The sequence below is a fragment of the Corylus avellana genome, chromosome ca3 (assembly GCF_901000735.1).
Source record: "Corylus avellana chromosome ca3, CavTom2PMs-1.0".
Lineage (NCBI taxonomy): Eukaryota > Viridiplantae > Streptophyta > Magnoliopsida > Fagales > Betulaceae > Corylus > Corylus avellana.
The window spans coordinates 30,721,224-30,737,364 of NC_081543.1; the positions used below are offsets into that span (position 1 = coordinate 30,721,224).

Consider the following 16,141-nt stretch of genomic DNA (forward strand, 5'->3'; position numbering starts at 1 on the left):
ATGTTTTGCAGCAAAAGGAGATTGATTCTTATGTAATGAAATTTTTGAAGTTTTTTTATGTGTTTTGTGAACTTAAGGACTTCTTTTTAAGGTTAATAAGCTGGCTATTCATCTCATGTTCATATATCATGCAAATGATCAATTATCAAACATGCCCTGGAACACATTTGATGGTAATACACCTCGTGAAACAGCATATTTTGCATGTGTTCCTTGGTTTGGATTTCTGTCGAAACAATTGATGCCTTATTTACGGAAATACAGTTTATTATAGATTCCTACTTGTATCAAATGAAATTGTCGACAGCTGACTGGGGATTCGTTTTTTGCATAAATTCTAGGATTTGGATGCTGTGGAGGCACTAATTCAGGGTCTTGCTTTATTTCAAGGAGGCATTCTCATGGTATGACACCTCGGCTCTTCATGACTCCCATACACCACCCATTATCAAGCAAATCAATGAAGATGGCTTTTGCGTTTCTATATCTTGTTTTGGGTATAAATTGTATATGTTTGGTTGCTTGCAGGTTAGCCACGATGAGCACCTAATATCAGGTAGTGTAGATGAGCTGTGGGCAGTATCAGAAGGAAAGGTAACACCATTTCACGGCACATTCCAAGATTATAAGAAGATACTGCAGTCGTAATCGGAAAAGGTTGTCAGATTCAATCTTTTTCAAGCTGCGGACTACCCTTGATTGCCAAAAATTACAGGGATGTCAGCACTTACAGAACACTGTAGAAACAATTTTGAAGGTTGTCCCAGCCATCATAGGTGGTAACTTTCTGCTAAAAGGATGAGAGATGCTGTGTTCACTTGGCAAATATATTTTGATTCTACAATATGTTTATTCTATCTTCAATTTTTAATGGCCCTTGTGACCATTCCTGGCTCCAAATCTATTTCATCATACCATAGGTTAAAGTTGAAAGAAATCAAGAACATGTGCATGTAATATTTGGTCTAAATAATAGGAAACATGTTTTTTTTTTTGAAAATTTTGTGGTTCCATATTTAAAACCAGATTCAGATTCATCGCGCTTATTGGCTGGATTTAGAAGAGTTGTAGATGGCTGTTTTCAATAGTTTTGCCATTGCCATTGGAGTGGCTGTTGAACACAGATGATACTGTTTTTCTTCAGTTCTCATTACCACATGGAATTTGATGTATGAAATGTTTGTTTGAGTGCTTCCATAGCCGATACCTTCTGCAGTCTGTAGAAAAGGAGAGAATGAATCAGTGAGGCTTCTCCATAATAAAATCTTGAATGTCAGAATCCAACAGGCATATAAATTGTGCATCCATGGGCACCACTTCATCTGCTCATATTTTGTACGCCGTTAAATGTAATAAAACAAATTTGATGGTAAAATAAATATTCATTTTACTTAAAAATAGAGAGGATCTTATTCTCTTCTATCTCACTCCAAATTTAAATATCAGTGTATCCCAAAATATTTGCTTTGCACTAATGTAGGCATGCTCATTCTTTAATGGAGTAAAAAAAAAAAAAACAATATTTAAAAATGTATTTAGTGAATCAGGTATTTTGAAAACATTCTAATGTTTATTTATTTCATTAGAAAATATTCTTTTTATTTTTACAAATAATAATAATAAAATATTTGCTTTGCACTAATGTAGGCATGCTCACTCTTTAATAGGAGTAAAAACAATATACAATCTTCAAGAATGTATTTAGTGAATCAAGTATTTTGAAAACATTCCAATGTTTATTTATTTCATTGAAAAATATTCTTTCTTTTTTTAAAAAAAAAAATAATAATATAATAAAGAAATAAAACAATATAAAAATACAATTATTAATTAATCACTTATTTTAGACCAAGCCAATATAATTAAACCTAACCAATCCATCAACATCAAATTCCACAAAAAAAAAAAAAAATTCCTTATTGTTTATAAATTAAATAATTATAATTTTAACATAATAACATCTATTGTCATATATTATCCCATGATTTAAAATTTTTAAATAACGTAGAGTACTTAAATATAATAAAATAAAAATCTTAACCGTAAATCTCCATGTAAATTCAAATAGAAATCGACGTGATATTTGTTATATATTTTTTTAAAATTAATATAAACGATAATGAGAATAATATTAGAAAGTCAGCTCTCTTGCTCTGCTTAATTCGGAATTTCCCAAACGAAAACCAGAAAAGCGAATCATTTGGAGTGTTGATATGGAGAACAACAACTACAGCATCATATCGAGGGAGAAGCTGGACCAGGTGGCGAGCTGGGTGGGCTCCACGGTTGCCTCCGCCTTCTTTTCCTCCCTCGAGCGCTTCTCCTGCGTCAACCTCTCCACCGCCGACCCCGACGACGACGACGACCCCGACGAGGCCAAGGACCGCCCTCTCACCCTCCAGCACCACCACGAAGACCCCCAAAACGACGTCGCTAAGCTCCCCGTCTAATCCCTCTTCGGTATTCAAATTCCCGCTATTGTATTTCTCGTAAAACTAGGGTTTCTAATTAAACAGTGATAATCATCGCCGATGCGGCGTGGCGTGGCGTGGCGTGGGTAATTGAATTTTAGTAGTTTGTTATTGTGCATTTTCGAAGAAACACATGTATATCAGATTGTTGCTTATAAAAAGAACTTAAGGTTTTGGTTTTTGATTCTTGATTCTTGGTTGTTAATGGTTAATGCCTTTTTGATTGAATTAGGACCACGACGACCCGCTAAACGACGTCACTAAACTCCCCATACGATCCTCTTCTTCTGTATTTGAATTCCTCCGTTTGTATTTTATGTAAAATTAAGGTTTTTAATTAATGATAATCGTCGCTGATATGGCGTGTTTGGGTGTGTGAATAATTTGAATCATATCTTGTTGTGGTGCATTTACCAACAGACATACAAGATTGTTGCTTATAAAAAGTTCAATTTTTTTATTTTTTTTTCCTATTCTTAATTGATTATGGTTAATGCTGTTTGCTGAGAAAAATGTTTGTTTTTGTTCTTTCTGTGGTATCCATATGAAATTTCTTTTAGTGCCTTGAAATGATGATCTCCAACTTGCATACATGAGTTATTAGAATGCTATTCACACGCGTGATTTGGAGTGGATTGTAATATGATTTATATAATTGTGGCATTGATGCCACCACTTTATATGGTATCAGTGGAGAGGGAGGAAATGCTTAGATAATATGATAGTAGTTATGTCCCCACTATTATAATATGATTTTTATTGTTATGGCATTAATGCCCTATTTATATGATGTCGGTGGAGAGGAATGGAATGCTTACATAATATTATTTGGAGTTTATGTCACTGGGGTATGAGTCTTTTATGATATATACTCTCTTTGACATCACATGGGTTATGCCTAGAAAGGTGTGAGATTTGTTAGTGTGTTGGCGAGGTTAGTGAGGTAATCGTTCAGTTATGGATGTGTGGAGACTAGCCCTATTGTGTTTAATGTGGACTATTTAGAGAGAGCAGAATGTATGATGTTTTTAAGATCATGAGAAGATGCATGATGCGCTCAAAAACATGTTAGTCAAGACCCTACTCAATTGGGTGAGGGCTGTTAATGTTTTTCAGTTTTCTACTTTTTCTCAATTTGTGAATTTTTGTTCTTTTTTCTTTTTGCCTTTAGTGCGGTCTTTCTTTGTATACATCTTGTTTACTTGGGTTGTGCTCATCTACGCTATTGTGTTCAATGTGGACTATTTAGAGAGAGCAGAATGTATGATGTTTTGAAGATCATGAGAAGATGCATGATGAGCTCAAAAACATGTTGGTCAAGACCCTACTCAATTGGGCGAGGGCTGTTAATGTTTTTCAGTTTTCTACTTTTTCTCAATTTGTGAATTTTTGTTCTTCTTTTTTCTTCTTGCCTTTAGTGCGACCTTTCTTTGTATACATCTTGTTTACTAGGGTTGTGCTCATCTACGCTTTTCAATGAATTAATTATTTATAAAATATCATAATTTGGAGTTGATTATAATATGGTTTCTATAGTTATGGCATTAATGTACCCACTTTATATGATGTCAGTGCCAGTGGAGAGGGATGGAATGCTTACATAATCCATAAAGTGTCATTTGCATATCCCATCTCTCGCATGAAGAGCCTAGGAGAATTGATGATTCTTATTCTTATTCAATATGGTGATGGTAATGAAGACAAACTTACATTTAGTTCAGCTCTCATGTTTGTGTCAAGCTGATCTCACAAGTTCCGTCCTCAAGTTGCTGGCGGTGTAACTGCAAACTGAAACCTCAGGCATTGATTAGGAGGTTTCAGCGCCTGTATTTTTGTTTATCACAAGGAATAAGATGAAAAAAAAAAATAGAGAGAAAGAAGAGAGTTCAGGCCTGTGGGGGTGAGAATATTAATCCCATAGGGCTTATTAGGTTGTCATTTTTAATAATTTTCAAGGCTTTATTTCTTCCAAGGGCACCTAAGGCTTTCTAGGATAGCTTTCAACTAAATTAATATCATGAATTCACTTCTAAATGCTCTGTCTAAGAAGTGAAAACATTCTAATTCCTATAACACCCAGGTTAAAAACATGGTGGTAACAAATCTTTAAAGAAAATCTCTACTTTCCGAGAATATATAGAAATACATCAAGAGAAAACAATTTGTTGCATCTATTTATTTGCAAGGTGAAGAAGTATGAATTTTGCATTGCCTCGAATGTTTTACAGCAAGTGCCTAGTTTAAGAAGACAGTAGAACAGGAACAAGCACAGGCACAAGGGTTTAAGGTTACCAGCATTGTCAATCTTCATGCTCCGTCGAACAAAGCAGCATGGCTATGCAACGTCGGATAATGTAAAACTTTGCTCTCTTCTCCTTCCAAGCTCTCTCCTTTGGTACTTGGACCCGGGTTTGCCTTTGTGGTGAAGAAGTAGACGATTTTGTGACCTTGGCTCTCTCCATACTTTCTTCTGCTACAACCCCTTCAACCTTGTTTGTCTCAGATTGGTAGCAGTGGGGCTTCCCTGTAGGAATCTTTATAGGAGTTACTACAGTTTGTTTCAGTTTTCTTGAAGTCAGTAAATAATTGATAAAACTAGAAAAGGTCTGACAACAAACTCTGCTGAGCTGCTGAAGTCAACCCTGGAACTCTCTCTCCTGGGAATATGCTGTCTTTTTAACTTCCTGGTTCATTATCCGGACTTCCAGGTTTGGTTATCTGATGAGCAATCAAATTGGAGTTTTGCTTCCAGGATTTATTGCTAAATTGACAAATGTTGCGCATGTGCTTCTAGAATATTAGGATTTGTGTGGATACAGTGACCTCCTTTTTTGAAAAAAAAAACAGAAAAAATCGAGTAGTTGAATCACAGTTACCTCATCACAGATAGGTGGAGAGGGCTCTACCACTTTTTCTTCTCATTTCTTCGTGTCATTGATTTTCCTGTCTTTTTGTTCATCAATTGGTTCACCAAGTTTGTTCGAGGATTCTGTTTGCATGCCTCTACCGTGAATCGAAGAAGGTTCAATTCTGTGTCTTTTCTTAATATTGAAAATGGTGTTTGTTTGAATCAAAGAGATGATATTGGAAATTATGTATTTTAGTTCTTTTTTAAAAAAGTAAACAATAAATTCTGCTCACAATGGGATGATGATGATGATATTCAAAATTCATTTTCCCCGGTTGTGACTTGCGAGGATAATGAAATGCTTTGTAGAATTCCTGAAGAGAGAGAGATACACCAAGCCATTAGTCATGACTTTACTTGGCTTTGATTTTATGGAGTGGACTTTTTTGATGGGAATCATGACCTTACTTGGCTTTGATCCAAAATGAATTTAATTGGATCCATGAATGTATTTCCATGGTTTCTTTCTCTATTTTGTTGGATAGGTCTTTCTTTCGAAAATTATTTTCAACTCGTGGTTTAAGACAAGGTGATCCTATTTCACATTTTCTCTTTATCATGGGTTCGAATGTTCTTTCGAGACTCAATTTTAGAGAAGAAAACCGTGGAAACAGTCGTAGTATAAAGATATCTAGGAACAATATAGTTTTTAGCAAAAATTGTAGCCCCTCCTTCTCCTGCTCCATTTTCTCCATCCTCAACCTCCATCCAAGGCAAACCAAAGCTAGATATATTGGCATTTCCCTTTTCATCCAAAGAAAAAAGGGGCTTTCTGAACATCTCAAGACAAAAATCACAAATCACATTTCCGGTTGAAAATCCAAGCTTCTTTCCCGAGCGGGAAGAACAACTTTGATTAAAATCGTAGCCAATGCCATTCTCACATATATCATGTCTTTGTTTCTACTTCCTAAAGCCTTTCGTCTTGAGATTGATTCTTTGATGGAAAAATTTTAGTGGGGTTCCCCCTTGAAAAGAAGTGTAATCACACTCTTCTATAAAGTCGATTGAAAAAGGTGCTTCTTGGGCCAATTTTAGGGGAAATAATTTGAATAGTTGGTCCACTCCTTTAGGTTTTTACCTTATGTGAGAAGGCACCTGGGCTTCACTCTGTTTGGACAGGTGTTCGGACAGTTTGAGCTCTACCAAGTTAGGCTACTTAAGCACTTATCCAAGCAGGTGGAACCCAGATGTTTTCTGACATGAGGTTGCCTATTGCATTGTCATTTGCATCCCCCTTTGGACAAGCTATTAGGTTTTGTTTGATAAGTTATTAGGTTTTGTTTGTTAAAAAATAAAAATAAAAATAAAAACTAATCATTTCCTATGAGATTAAATTAATTGTGTAAATTTTTCTTTCTATTTTCTTTATGATTTCTGGTACAGTTTTTTTGCAAGTGCAAATGATTTTTTTTTTTTTTTAAATTCTGTTTTTTGATTTTCTGTACCGTGTCTCTCTAATTTTTTTTTTTTTTTTTCTCTCTGTTTCTCTGTTTTTTTTATATATGTACTTTTTTCTTTTTTTTTTTCTTTTTTTTTATTATTATGTTTCTTCGTATCTCTTTTTTCTCAATTTTTTTTTTCTTTGACGGAGAAACAGAATCTACAAGGTTTTTATAAAATACAAACATATAATCTATTTTTTGATTTCTTTTGATTCTCTGTACATTCTCCAAATATGTTTTTTTTTTTTAATTTCAAGATTGAGTTTGATTCTGTTTTCTCCAACTATATTTTTTTTTTATATAAATAATTTTGTAGCATAATTGCAAAAAAAAAAAACAAAAAGTGTCACATACCTGACATAATTAAAACCAAAAAAGAAAAATAAATTATAGTAAAGTTGTTTATGTTTAAAAAAAAAATGAAAGTCCTTAATAATATAAATTGTATTTGTATTATAAGGGTATTTTAGGAAATTTGATCACAATTTGATTCTATTCACCAACATATTGCATTGTACCAAACCAAGGAATATGATTAGCTAGTCTATTCCAGTATTACAACCAAACAAAGGAATATAAATAGCTAATCTATTCCACACTCTTCTATTCCCAGTAATAACTAATCCTTTTCCAAAGGACTAAACGTTCCGCGAACCAAACGAGGCCTAAGTTTAATACCCGAGAGCTGGGGATCGGGTACACAAAATGCCCAAAATCCGACCCACCCCGACCCGTGACACCCTTATCCGCGGCTTTATTTTACTCGTAAATATATTGAGGCAGGATTTTCCCTATTACCTTCCACTGATTTGCCTTCTCCCTACCCTAATCTGTGTTGTAGCTGCTTCACCCTGTCTGCCATTGCCGCCACCAGAATGTCGGACTATTTTTCTCGAGACCTTCTGATGCCAATACTGGAAAGACTTCCGGCGAAATCCCTCTTCCGTTTCAGGTGCGTCTCCAAAGAGTTCTGTTCCTTATTGAGCGATGGTTACCATCTTATCTACCACCGTTCTCAGGATTCAGACCACTTCACTCACTATTCCCTACACCATCCCGAAAATTATGACTAGTACTTTCGTTTCGAATTACCTTCGAAAATTTGTAAACTAGTCTACGTTAATTCTTGTCTCGGTTTTTGTTGTTTTTTCAGACACCCAAACGTAGTCGTTCTTTGGGTCCCATTTATCCAAATATTCCTGACGCTTTCGGAGCCTTCATTACCGGATAGTATTAGCGTCTCTGGACTTCATTGTTACGCTCACGGGCTAGGGTATAGTCGACCGAAAGACGATTACAAGGTGGTGAGATTGGTTTACCTTATGAGTGAGGATGATACGTCGGTGATACTTTCCTGTCAAGATGAGGTTTATAGTCTAAGAACCCGTCGTTGGAAGAGAATAAATGGGCCTATGATTTGGGCGTCTCAAACTTTGTCTCCGGCTTATGTCAACGGAGTTATCCACTGGACATGCTTGGGGGCGTTGCTCTTGTTTGATGTGAGTGACAAGGTATTTTGCAAGATGAAATTACCCAATGGGCTGACGCTGCGAGCCATTGCGGCTTGTAATGGCTCGCTTTTGGCTTTTGATTACGAGTATGAACTTCGCATTTGTGGTCCCTGGGTAATGAAAGAGTATGGTGTTGTTGAGTCTTGGATGAGACATACTGTTATTTTTTATCCAGATTGGATGATACGGGGTCCGGTTCCGTTGAGCTTTAGCAACAACCGTGAGTTGCTGGCGTCGACAAGAGCGGGAGAGCTGCTTTTCTGTGATCGTAGACCACTAGAAAAGAAGAAGCTTGGAGATTTGTATGTAGACAAATGCTTTGAGAGTCTCTATATTTGAAGCAAAAGCAGAGAAATTAGAAGGCTCTTAACTTGAAGCTAGGGGTGGGCAGATTAACCGGTTATCGATTACTGGCCGTGTACCGGTTTCGACCGAACCGATATTAACCGTAACTGATATACCGATATCCTTATCGGTTAAATTTTTTATACCGGTATGCTTATCGGTTCGATTCGGTCCGGTTAGAAATTTAATATCTGTTAACCGTTTAACCGATATAAACCGTTAAGTAGGGATGCCAAAACGACGTAGTTTTGAGATTATATATATACCTATGTAACCTTATCTTAATTTGGGTTTGGGTAGGTTTGGTTTTTTTTTTAGTGATGGTATTAGATGAGATTTCTTTGCCTTTCGTGAAAGCATTTTTCATTAACTAGTTTTGTTAGTTTAATTAGCATTCATTATGTTAATTAGTCCATTTGCTTTGGAAAAATGTATTTTATAATATATAAAAAAAAAAGTTGTGGTGGATCAATATAAAAAAGCTTCAATTTTTAGCCCAAAAAAGAAATATTTGGGTCCCAACAAAAAGTATTTGAGCTCTAAAACAACTCATTTTTAATAAGTTATTTTATCCCAACAAAAAGTATTTGGGCTCTCAAAAGTCAAAAAAAACTAATTTTTGGCTCAACAAAATAAATCAATATAAAGCCTCTGGTTAAATCGGTTAACAGGTTTAACCGAACCGTTTAACCGTGTACCGTTATAATCGATAATTTCGGTTAAAATTCTTATTGGTCCGGTATCGGTTAATAAACCGTTTAACCAAAAATTATCGGTTAATAATCGATAAGCGCCAAAATCGGACCGTTTTGACCGATACCAAGGCCCAATTGAAGCTTGAAGTCAAATAAAATAGTGTAGACAGATTAATTAAGTTTGAGAATTAATATAACCCTATTAAGTTCTTACTTTAAAAACCTCCTTATATTCCTTTTTTAGCTATAGCTTTAAAATGATAGATATAAATTTTTTTAATTACTTCAACTTAATTTTTGAGTTTACTTAATGCATTGAATATATAAGTCTTTAAGGCGACCTGACTACATCTTTTGCTGCAGGCGTGAACAGATTGTCACTATAATTTATTGTTGTGTTGTCAAACCAGGAAAAATAGAACTGATTAGACATATTACCATATAAAATCTCAACTTTTTGAAATGTGTTTTTAAGAGAAAGGATAGAGTTGTTTTGTTTTTGTTTTTGTTTTTTTTTTTCAAATATTTCCATAGTTAATGGATAAATCTACCATTGAATTTGTATTGAGTTCCTTAAATGCAAACCATTTAACTTGGTTGCTCCTTTCCCGTCTAATTTATCTTGGAATTTAAACCCTAATTTTCATAATTGGAGTCAATTTTCTCATGTTCTAATTTGTGAAATCTTTGCCCCTACCAAGATTTTGTATCGTATGCTGTTTTGTAAAAAAGAGTATCGTTCCATGACAACAAGAGGACAATGAGAATGGGAAGAATTAGCGCTCAGGGATTAGGCTTAGGGTAGTAGGAGTGAGGACAATGAGAGGCGTGTGCTATTTATATAGGTGCGTATTGAATTTGCTTAATATGCTTAGTTTTGTAGGAACCGGCCAGGAAAAAACGGTTTCAAATTATTTACAATTTCTTTATAAACCGCAAGGAACAATAAAGAAAACCAACTGTAGGAACCGGCCAGGAAAAACCGGTTCAAATTATTTACAATTTCTTATAAACTGCAAGGAACAATAAAGGAAACCTATAATATCTAAAGCTGTAGGAACCGGCCAGAAAAACAGGTTTCAAATTATTTACAATTTCTTATAAACCGCAAGGAACAATAAAGGAAACCTATAGTATCTACAGATTCTATACCGGTATGTTTATCGGTTCGGTTCGGTCCGATTAAAAATTTAATATCGGTTAACCGTTTAACCGATATAAACCGTTAAGTAGGGATGCCAAAATGACGTAGTTTTGAGATTATATATATACCTATGTAACCTTATCTTAATTTGAGTTTGGGTAGGTTTGATTTTTTTTTTTAGTGATGGTATTGGATGGGATTTCTTTGCCTTTGGAGAAAGCATTTTTCATTAACTAGTTTTGTTAGTCTAATTAGCATTCATTATGTTAATTAGTCCATTTGCTTCGGAAAAATGTATTTTATAATATAAAAAAAAGTTGTGGTGGATCAATATAAAAAAACTTCAATTTTTAGTCCTAAAAACAAATATTTGGGTCCCAACAAAAAGTATTTGAGCTCAAAAACAACTCATTTTTAATAAGTTAATTTATTCCAACAAAAAGTATTTGGGCTCTCAAAAGTCAAAAAAACTCATTTTTGGCTAAACAAAATAAATCAATATAAAGCCTACGATTAAATCGGTTAACCGATTTAACCGAACCGTTTAACCGTGTACCGTTATAATCGATAAATTCGGTTAAAATTCTTAATTAGTCCGGTATCGGTTAGTAAACCGTTTAACCGAAAATTATCGGTTAATAATCGATAAGTGCCAAAACCGGACCGTTTTGACCGACACCAAGGCCTACTTGAAGCTTGAAGTCAAATAAAATAGTGTAGACAGATTAATTAAGTTTGAGAATTAATGTAACCCTATTAAGTTCTTACTTTAAAAATCTCCTTACATTCCTTTTTTAGCTATAGCTTTAAAATGATAGATATAAATCTTTTTTAATTACTTCAACTTAATTTTTGAGTTTATTTAATAAATTGAATATATAAGTCTTTAAAGGGACCTGACTACATCTTTTGCTGCAGGCGTGAACAGATTGTCACTATAATTTATTGTTGTGTTGTCAAACCAGGAAAAATAGAACTGATTAGACATATTACCGTATAATATCTCAACTTTTTGAAATGTGTTTTTTGGAGAAAGGATAGAGTTGTTTTGTTTTGTTTTTTTTTTTTTTTTTTTTTTTTTTTTTTTCAAATATTTCCATAGTTAATGGATAAATCTACCATTGAATTTGTATTGAGTTCCTTAAATGCAAACCATTTAACTTGGTTGCTCCTTTCCCATCTAATTCATCTTGGAATTTAAACCCTAATTTTCATAATTGGAGTCAATTTTCTCATGTTCGAATTTGTGAAATCTTTGCCCCTACCAAGATTTTGTATCTTATGCTGTTCATCCATGATGTTCTGTAAAAAAGAGTATCGTTCCATGGCAACAATAGGGCAAGGAGAATGGGAAGAATTAGCTCTCATGGATTAGGCTTAGGGTAGTAGGAGTGAGGACAATGAGAAGCGTGTGCTATTTATATAGGCGCGTATTGAATTTGCTTAATTTGCTTAGTTTTGTAGGAACCGGCCAGGAAAAACCGGTTTCAAATTATTTACAATTTCTTTATAAACCGCAAGGAACAATAAAGGAAACCAACTATTGAAATCGGCTAGGAAAAACCGGTTCAAATTATTTATAATTTCTTATAAACTGCAAGGAACAATAAAGGAAACCTATAGTATCTAAAGCTATAGGAACCGGCCAGAAAAACAGGTTTCAAATTATTTACAATTTCTTATAAACCGCAAGGAACAATAAGGAAACCTATAGTATCTACAGATTCTCAATTGTAGGAACCGGCCAGGAAAAACCGGATTCAAATTATTTGCAATTTCTTATAAACTGCAAGGAACAATAAAGGAAACCTATAGTATCTAAAGCTGTAGGAACCGGCCAGGAAAAACCGGTTTCAAATTGTTTACAATTTCTTATAAACCGCAAGGAACAATAAAGGAAACCTATAGTATCTACAGGTTCTCAACTGTAGGAAACAGCCAGGAAAAACTGGTTCAAATTATTTACAATATCTGAAGCAACAATAAAGGAAACCTATAGTATCCTGGTATGAAATGGCCAGGAAAAACCGGTTCAAATTATGTATAATATCCAATAAATTGCAAGGAACCGGCTAAAATCCCTTTGAAAAAGCCGGTTCCGGCGGTCAAACTCCGGTGGTGTTTATTTAGAGTATCGACGAAAAGCAATAAGGATTGAGTCAATCGTATACCTTTAGAGTAACGATGACCTCTGCTCCGCCGAAAGCTATCGGCTGCCTCAAGTTCCAGAAACTTGCGGTGTTCTTCTCCTCCTCCTCAGTCCGGTCGGCCAAGGATTTCCGTCGACCGTTGAAGAAATTGCAAAAACATATTCGTGCGAAACACATTGCTACGGTGGTGACTCTGTTTGCATATTGATTGCAAGATTTAGTTTGTTATGCTGTTCATCCATGAAGTTCTTTACCAACGAGTTTCGTTCCATGGCGACAAGAGGACAGTGAGAATGGGAAGAATTAGGGCTCAGGGATTAGACAATGAGAGGCGTGTGCTATTTATATAAGTGCGTATTGAATTTGCTTAAATTTTTTTTTTAATAAAATGTTTGTTCTGCCATGTCATACTTGCCTTGCATCAAATTAGTTAGTTTATATGGGAGGTTCTTATGGCAATGTGTACAGAAAAAGAGGTCCATGTGTGAGTGGCAGTGCTATTTATGTTCATAAGCTGGAATTGATAAACACGAATGAGGGAAGTCCTAAGGACTAATGAGCATTGTTGTGCAGATTTATTTAACTCGTAAGTGTTTCAAACTTTGCATTTTCTCTCTAAAATTGTAGTTTTTCTTCAACGATCTACAAAATACTAAAAACATAAAACATTAAATAACAACACATCTAAATGATTGACTAATGTAAATAAAGGGGTTCAAATATGTAATATTTGGCACTTATCAACCAAATAAAACGAAGTCTCGTGAGCTTAGTTGAAAAGCATGGTCTTTCCAAGTCTTTTGTGAAGATGTTAAAAGTGAAGGTTTAATATGGTGTGTTTCTTTTTTTCTTTTTTTTCTTTTTTTTTTTTGTAATTATTTAGGAATTACAATATTAGGTAATAACATAGAAAGTACACCTACTTGTGTGTTGTGGCGACCCCAAGAAACTAGCACAATATATGTTTATGGAACATATTTGATTCAACTCCATTTGGTTAGCCATGGCAACCTTTGATAAATTACCCAAGTCTATCGGATAAAATCCTCTTAATATTGAAAATGGTGTTTGTTTGAATCAAAGAGATGATATTGGGAATTATGTATTTTAGTTCTTTTTCTAAAAAAATAAAAAATAAATTCTACCCACAATGGGATGATGACGATGATATTCAAAATTCATTTTCCTCGGTTATGACTTGCGAGGATAATGAAATGCTTTGTAAAATTCCTGAAGAGAGAGAGAGATACACCAAGCCATTAGTCATGACTTTACTTGGCTATGATCTTATGGAGTGGACTTTTTTGATGGAAATCATGACCTTATTAGGCTTTCATCCAAAATGAATTTTCATTGGATCCATGAATGTATTTCCATGGTTTCTTTCTCTATTTTGTTGGATAGGTCCTCCATTTGAAAATTATTTTCAACTCATGGTTTAAGATAAGGTGATCCTATTTCACATTTTCTCTTTATCATGGGTTCGCATGTTCTTTCAAGACTTAATTTTAGAGCAGAAAATTGTGAAAACATTCGTCGTATAAAGATATCTAGGAACAATATAGTTTTTAGCAAAAATTGTAGCCCCTCCTTCACCTGCTCCATTTTCTCCATCCTCAACCAGTCAACCTCCATCCAAGGCAAACCAAAGCTAGATATCTTGGCATTTCCCTATTTATCCAAAGAAAAAAAGGGGCTTTTTGAACATCTCAAGACAAAAATCACAAATCACATTTCTGGTTGAAAATCCAAGCATCTTTCCCGAGCGGGAAGAACAACTTTGATTAAAATCGTAGCCAATGCCATTCTCACATATATCATGTCTTTGTTTCTACTTCCTAAAGCCTTTTGTCTTGAGATTGATTCTTTGATGAAAAAATTTTAGTAGGGTTCTCCCTCGAAAAGAAGTGTAATCTCACTCTTCTAGAAAGTTAATTGAAAAGGTGCTTCTTAGGCCAATTTTAGGGGAAATAATTTGAACAGTTGGTTCACTCTTTTGGGTTCTTACCTTATGTGAGAGGGCACCTAAGCTTCACTATGTTTGGACAGATGTACGGACAGTTTGAGCTCCACCCACTCAGGCTACTTAAGCACTTATCCGAGCAGGTGAAACCCAGATGTTCTCTCACATGAGGTTGCCTATTGCATTGCCTTATTGCATCCCCCTTTGGACAAGCTATTAGGTTTTGTTTGATGAAATTTTTTCCTTCTCTACCTAGTCATGAATGAACACAACTTTGATTTAAAATGAAAAAAAATGAAATAACCATAGTTTTTGAAGATAGCAAGAAAAACTTTGTATGCACGATTATTTACAGGATTATATTGTATCGTTACAAAGAAAAATTCTGAAAATTTGGATTGTCCTTTAACTAAAACACAAGATTATTTAGGAATTCCAATCTTGGCTAATAACATAGAAAGTACACCTACTTGTGAGTTGCGGCGACCCCAATAAACTATGTTTTCATGTTAGCATAATATATGATATGGAACATATTTGATTCAACTTCATTTGGTTAGCCATGGCAACATTTGATAAATTACCCAAGTCTATCGGATAAAATCCCAATCATTTAATTCGGATAGAAAAAAGAAAAAGAAAAATCCTAAATCCTAAATCCTGAGGTGCACACAGATGAATCCCGTATCTGAGTTGCTCGAGTACATGTCGTAGACCCGAGACCCGGGTCGGGTCCCCGAATTCGGGCAGGATCCCGGTCCAGACTTCCTACAAAATCTATCATAATATATGTCCTCGAGAAACCCTGGCTATAAAAGCAGGAGTATTTTTACTCTCTGAAGGAAAAAAAATAAAAATAAAAATGGCTTTCATGGTTCTTGGGTTTCCTGGACCGCCACAGGGATTTAGGCGAGTATGCGTTTGTCTTTAATTTTTTCCTTGGCATTTTTTTCATAGTGGGGGTAGTATGAGAGATGGCTCTGGTGATGAATTTATCAAATGCTTATATTGTTCCAATTTCTAAAAGCTTTATCACTGTAAAGCTTTGCATGTGGAACTCGAAGGACAACTGAGGAGCTTTAAAAACAAACCGGTTCCAAATTATTTACAATATCCGATAAACCGCAAGGAACAATAAAGGAAACCTATAGTATCTAAAGATTCTCAACTGTAGGAACCGGCCAGGAAAAACCGGTTTCAAATTATTTACAATTTCTTTATAAACCGCAAGGAACAATAAAGGAAACCAACTGTAGGAACCGGCCAGGAAAAACCGGTTCAAATTATTTACAATTTCTTATAAACTGCAAGGATCAATAAAGGAAACCCGTAGTATCTAAAGCTGTAGGAACCGGCCAGAAAAACCGGTTTCAAATTATTTACAATTTCTTATAAAACGCAAGGAACAATAAAGGAACCCTATAGTATCTACAGATTCTCAACTGTAGGAGCCGGCCAGGAAAAACCGGATTCAAATTATTTACAATTTCTTATAAACTCCAAGGAACA

The 16,141-nt window shown here is 34.8% G+C and overlaps 2 protein-coding genes and 1 long non-coding RNA gene across 3 annotated transcripts; all 3 read left to right on the forward strand.

Moving 5' to 3' along the window:
• The first annotated feature begins 36 nt into the window (after nucleotides 1-36).
• LOC132176171 (uncharacterized) lies at nucleotides 37-860 on the forward strand. The gene is made up of 2 exons (XR_009439495.1): nucleotides 37-404; nucleotides 529-860. It is a non-coding gene; the product is annotated as an uncharacterized LOC132176171 (long non-coding RNA).
• Nucleotides 861-2,125: 1,265 nt separating this feature from the next.
• LOC132175912 (uncharacterized) lies at nucleotides 2,126-2,655 on the forward strand. Its single transcript, XM_059588003.1, has one exon. It carries the CDS (start codon nucleotides 2,214-2,216, stop codon nucleotides 2,448-2,450), a length of 237 nt encoding a protein of 78 aa, XP_059443986.1. The 5' UTR covers nucleotides 2,126-2,213; the 3' UTR covers nucleotides 2,451-2,655.
• Nucleotides 2,656-7,699: 5,044 nt separating this feature from the next.
• LOC132174410 (F-box protein CPR1-like) lies at nucleotides 7,700-8,674 on the forward strand. Its single transcript, XM_059586071.1, has 2 exons — nucleotides 7,700-7,776; nucleotides 7,978-8,674. Exons 1-2 carry the CDS (start codon nucleotides 7,700-7,702, stop codon nucleotides 8,672-8,674), a joined length of 774 nt encoding a protein of 257 aa, XP_059442054.1.
• Nucleotides 8,675-16,141: the final 7,467 nt, after the last annotated feature.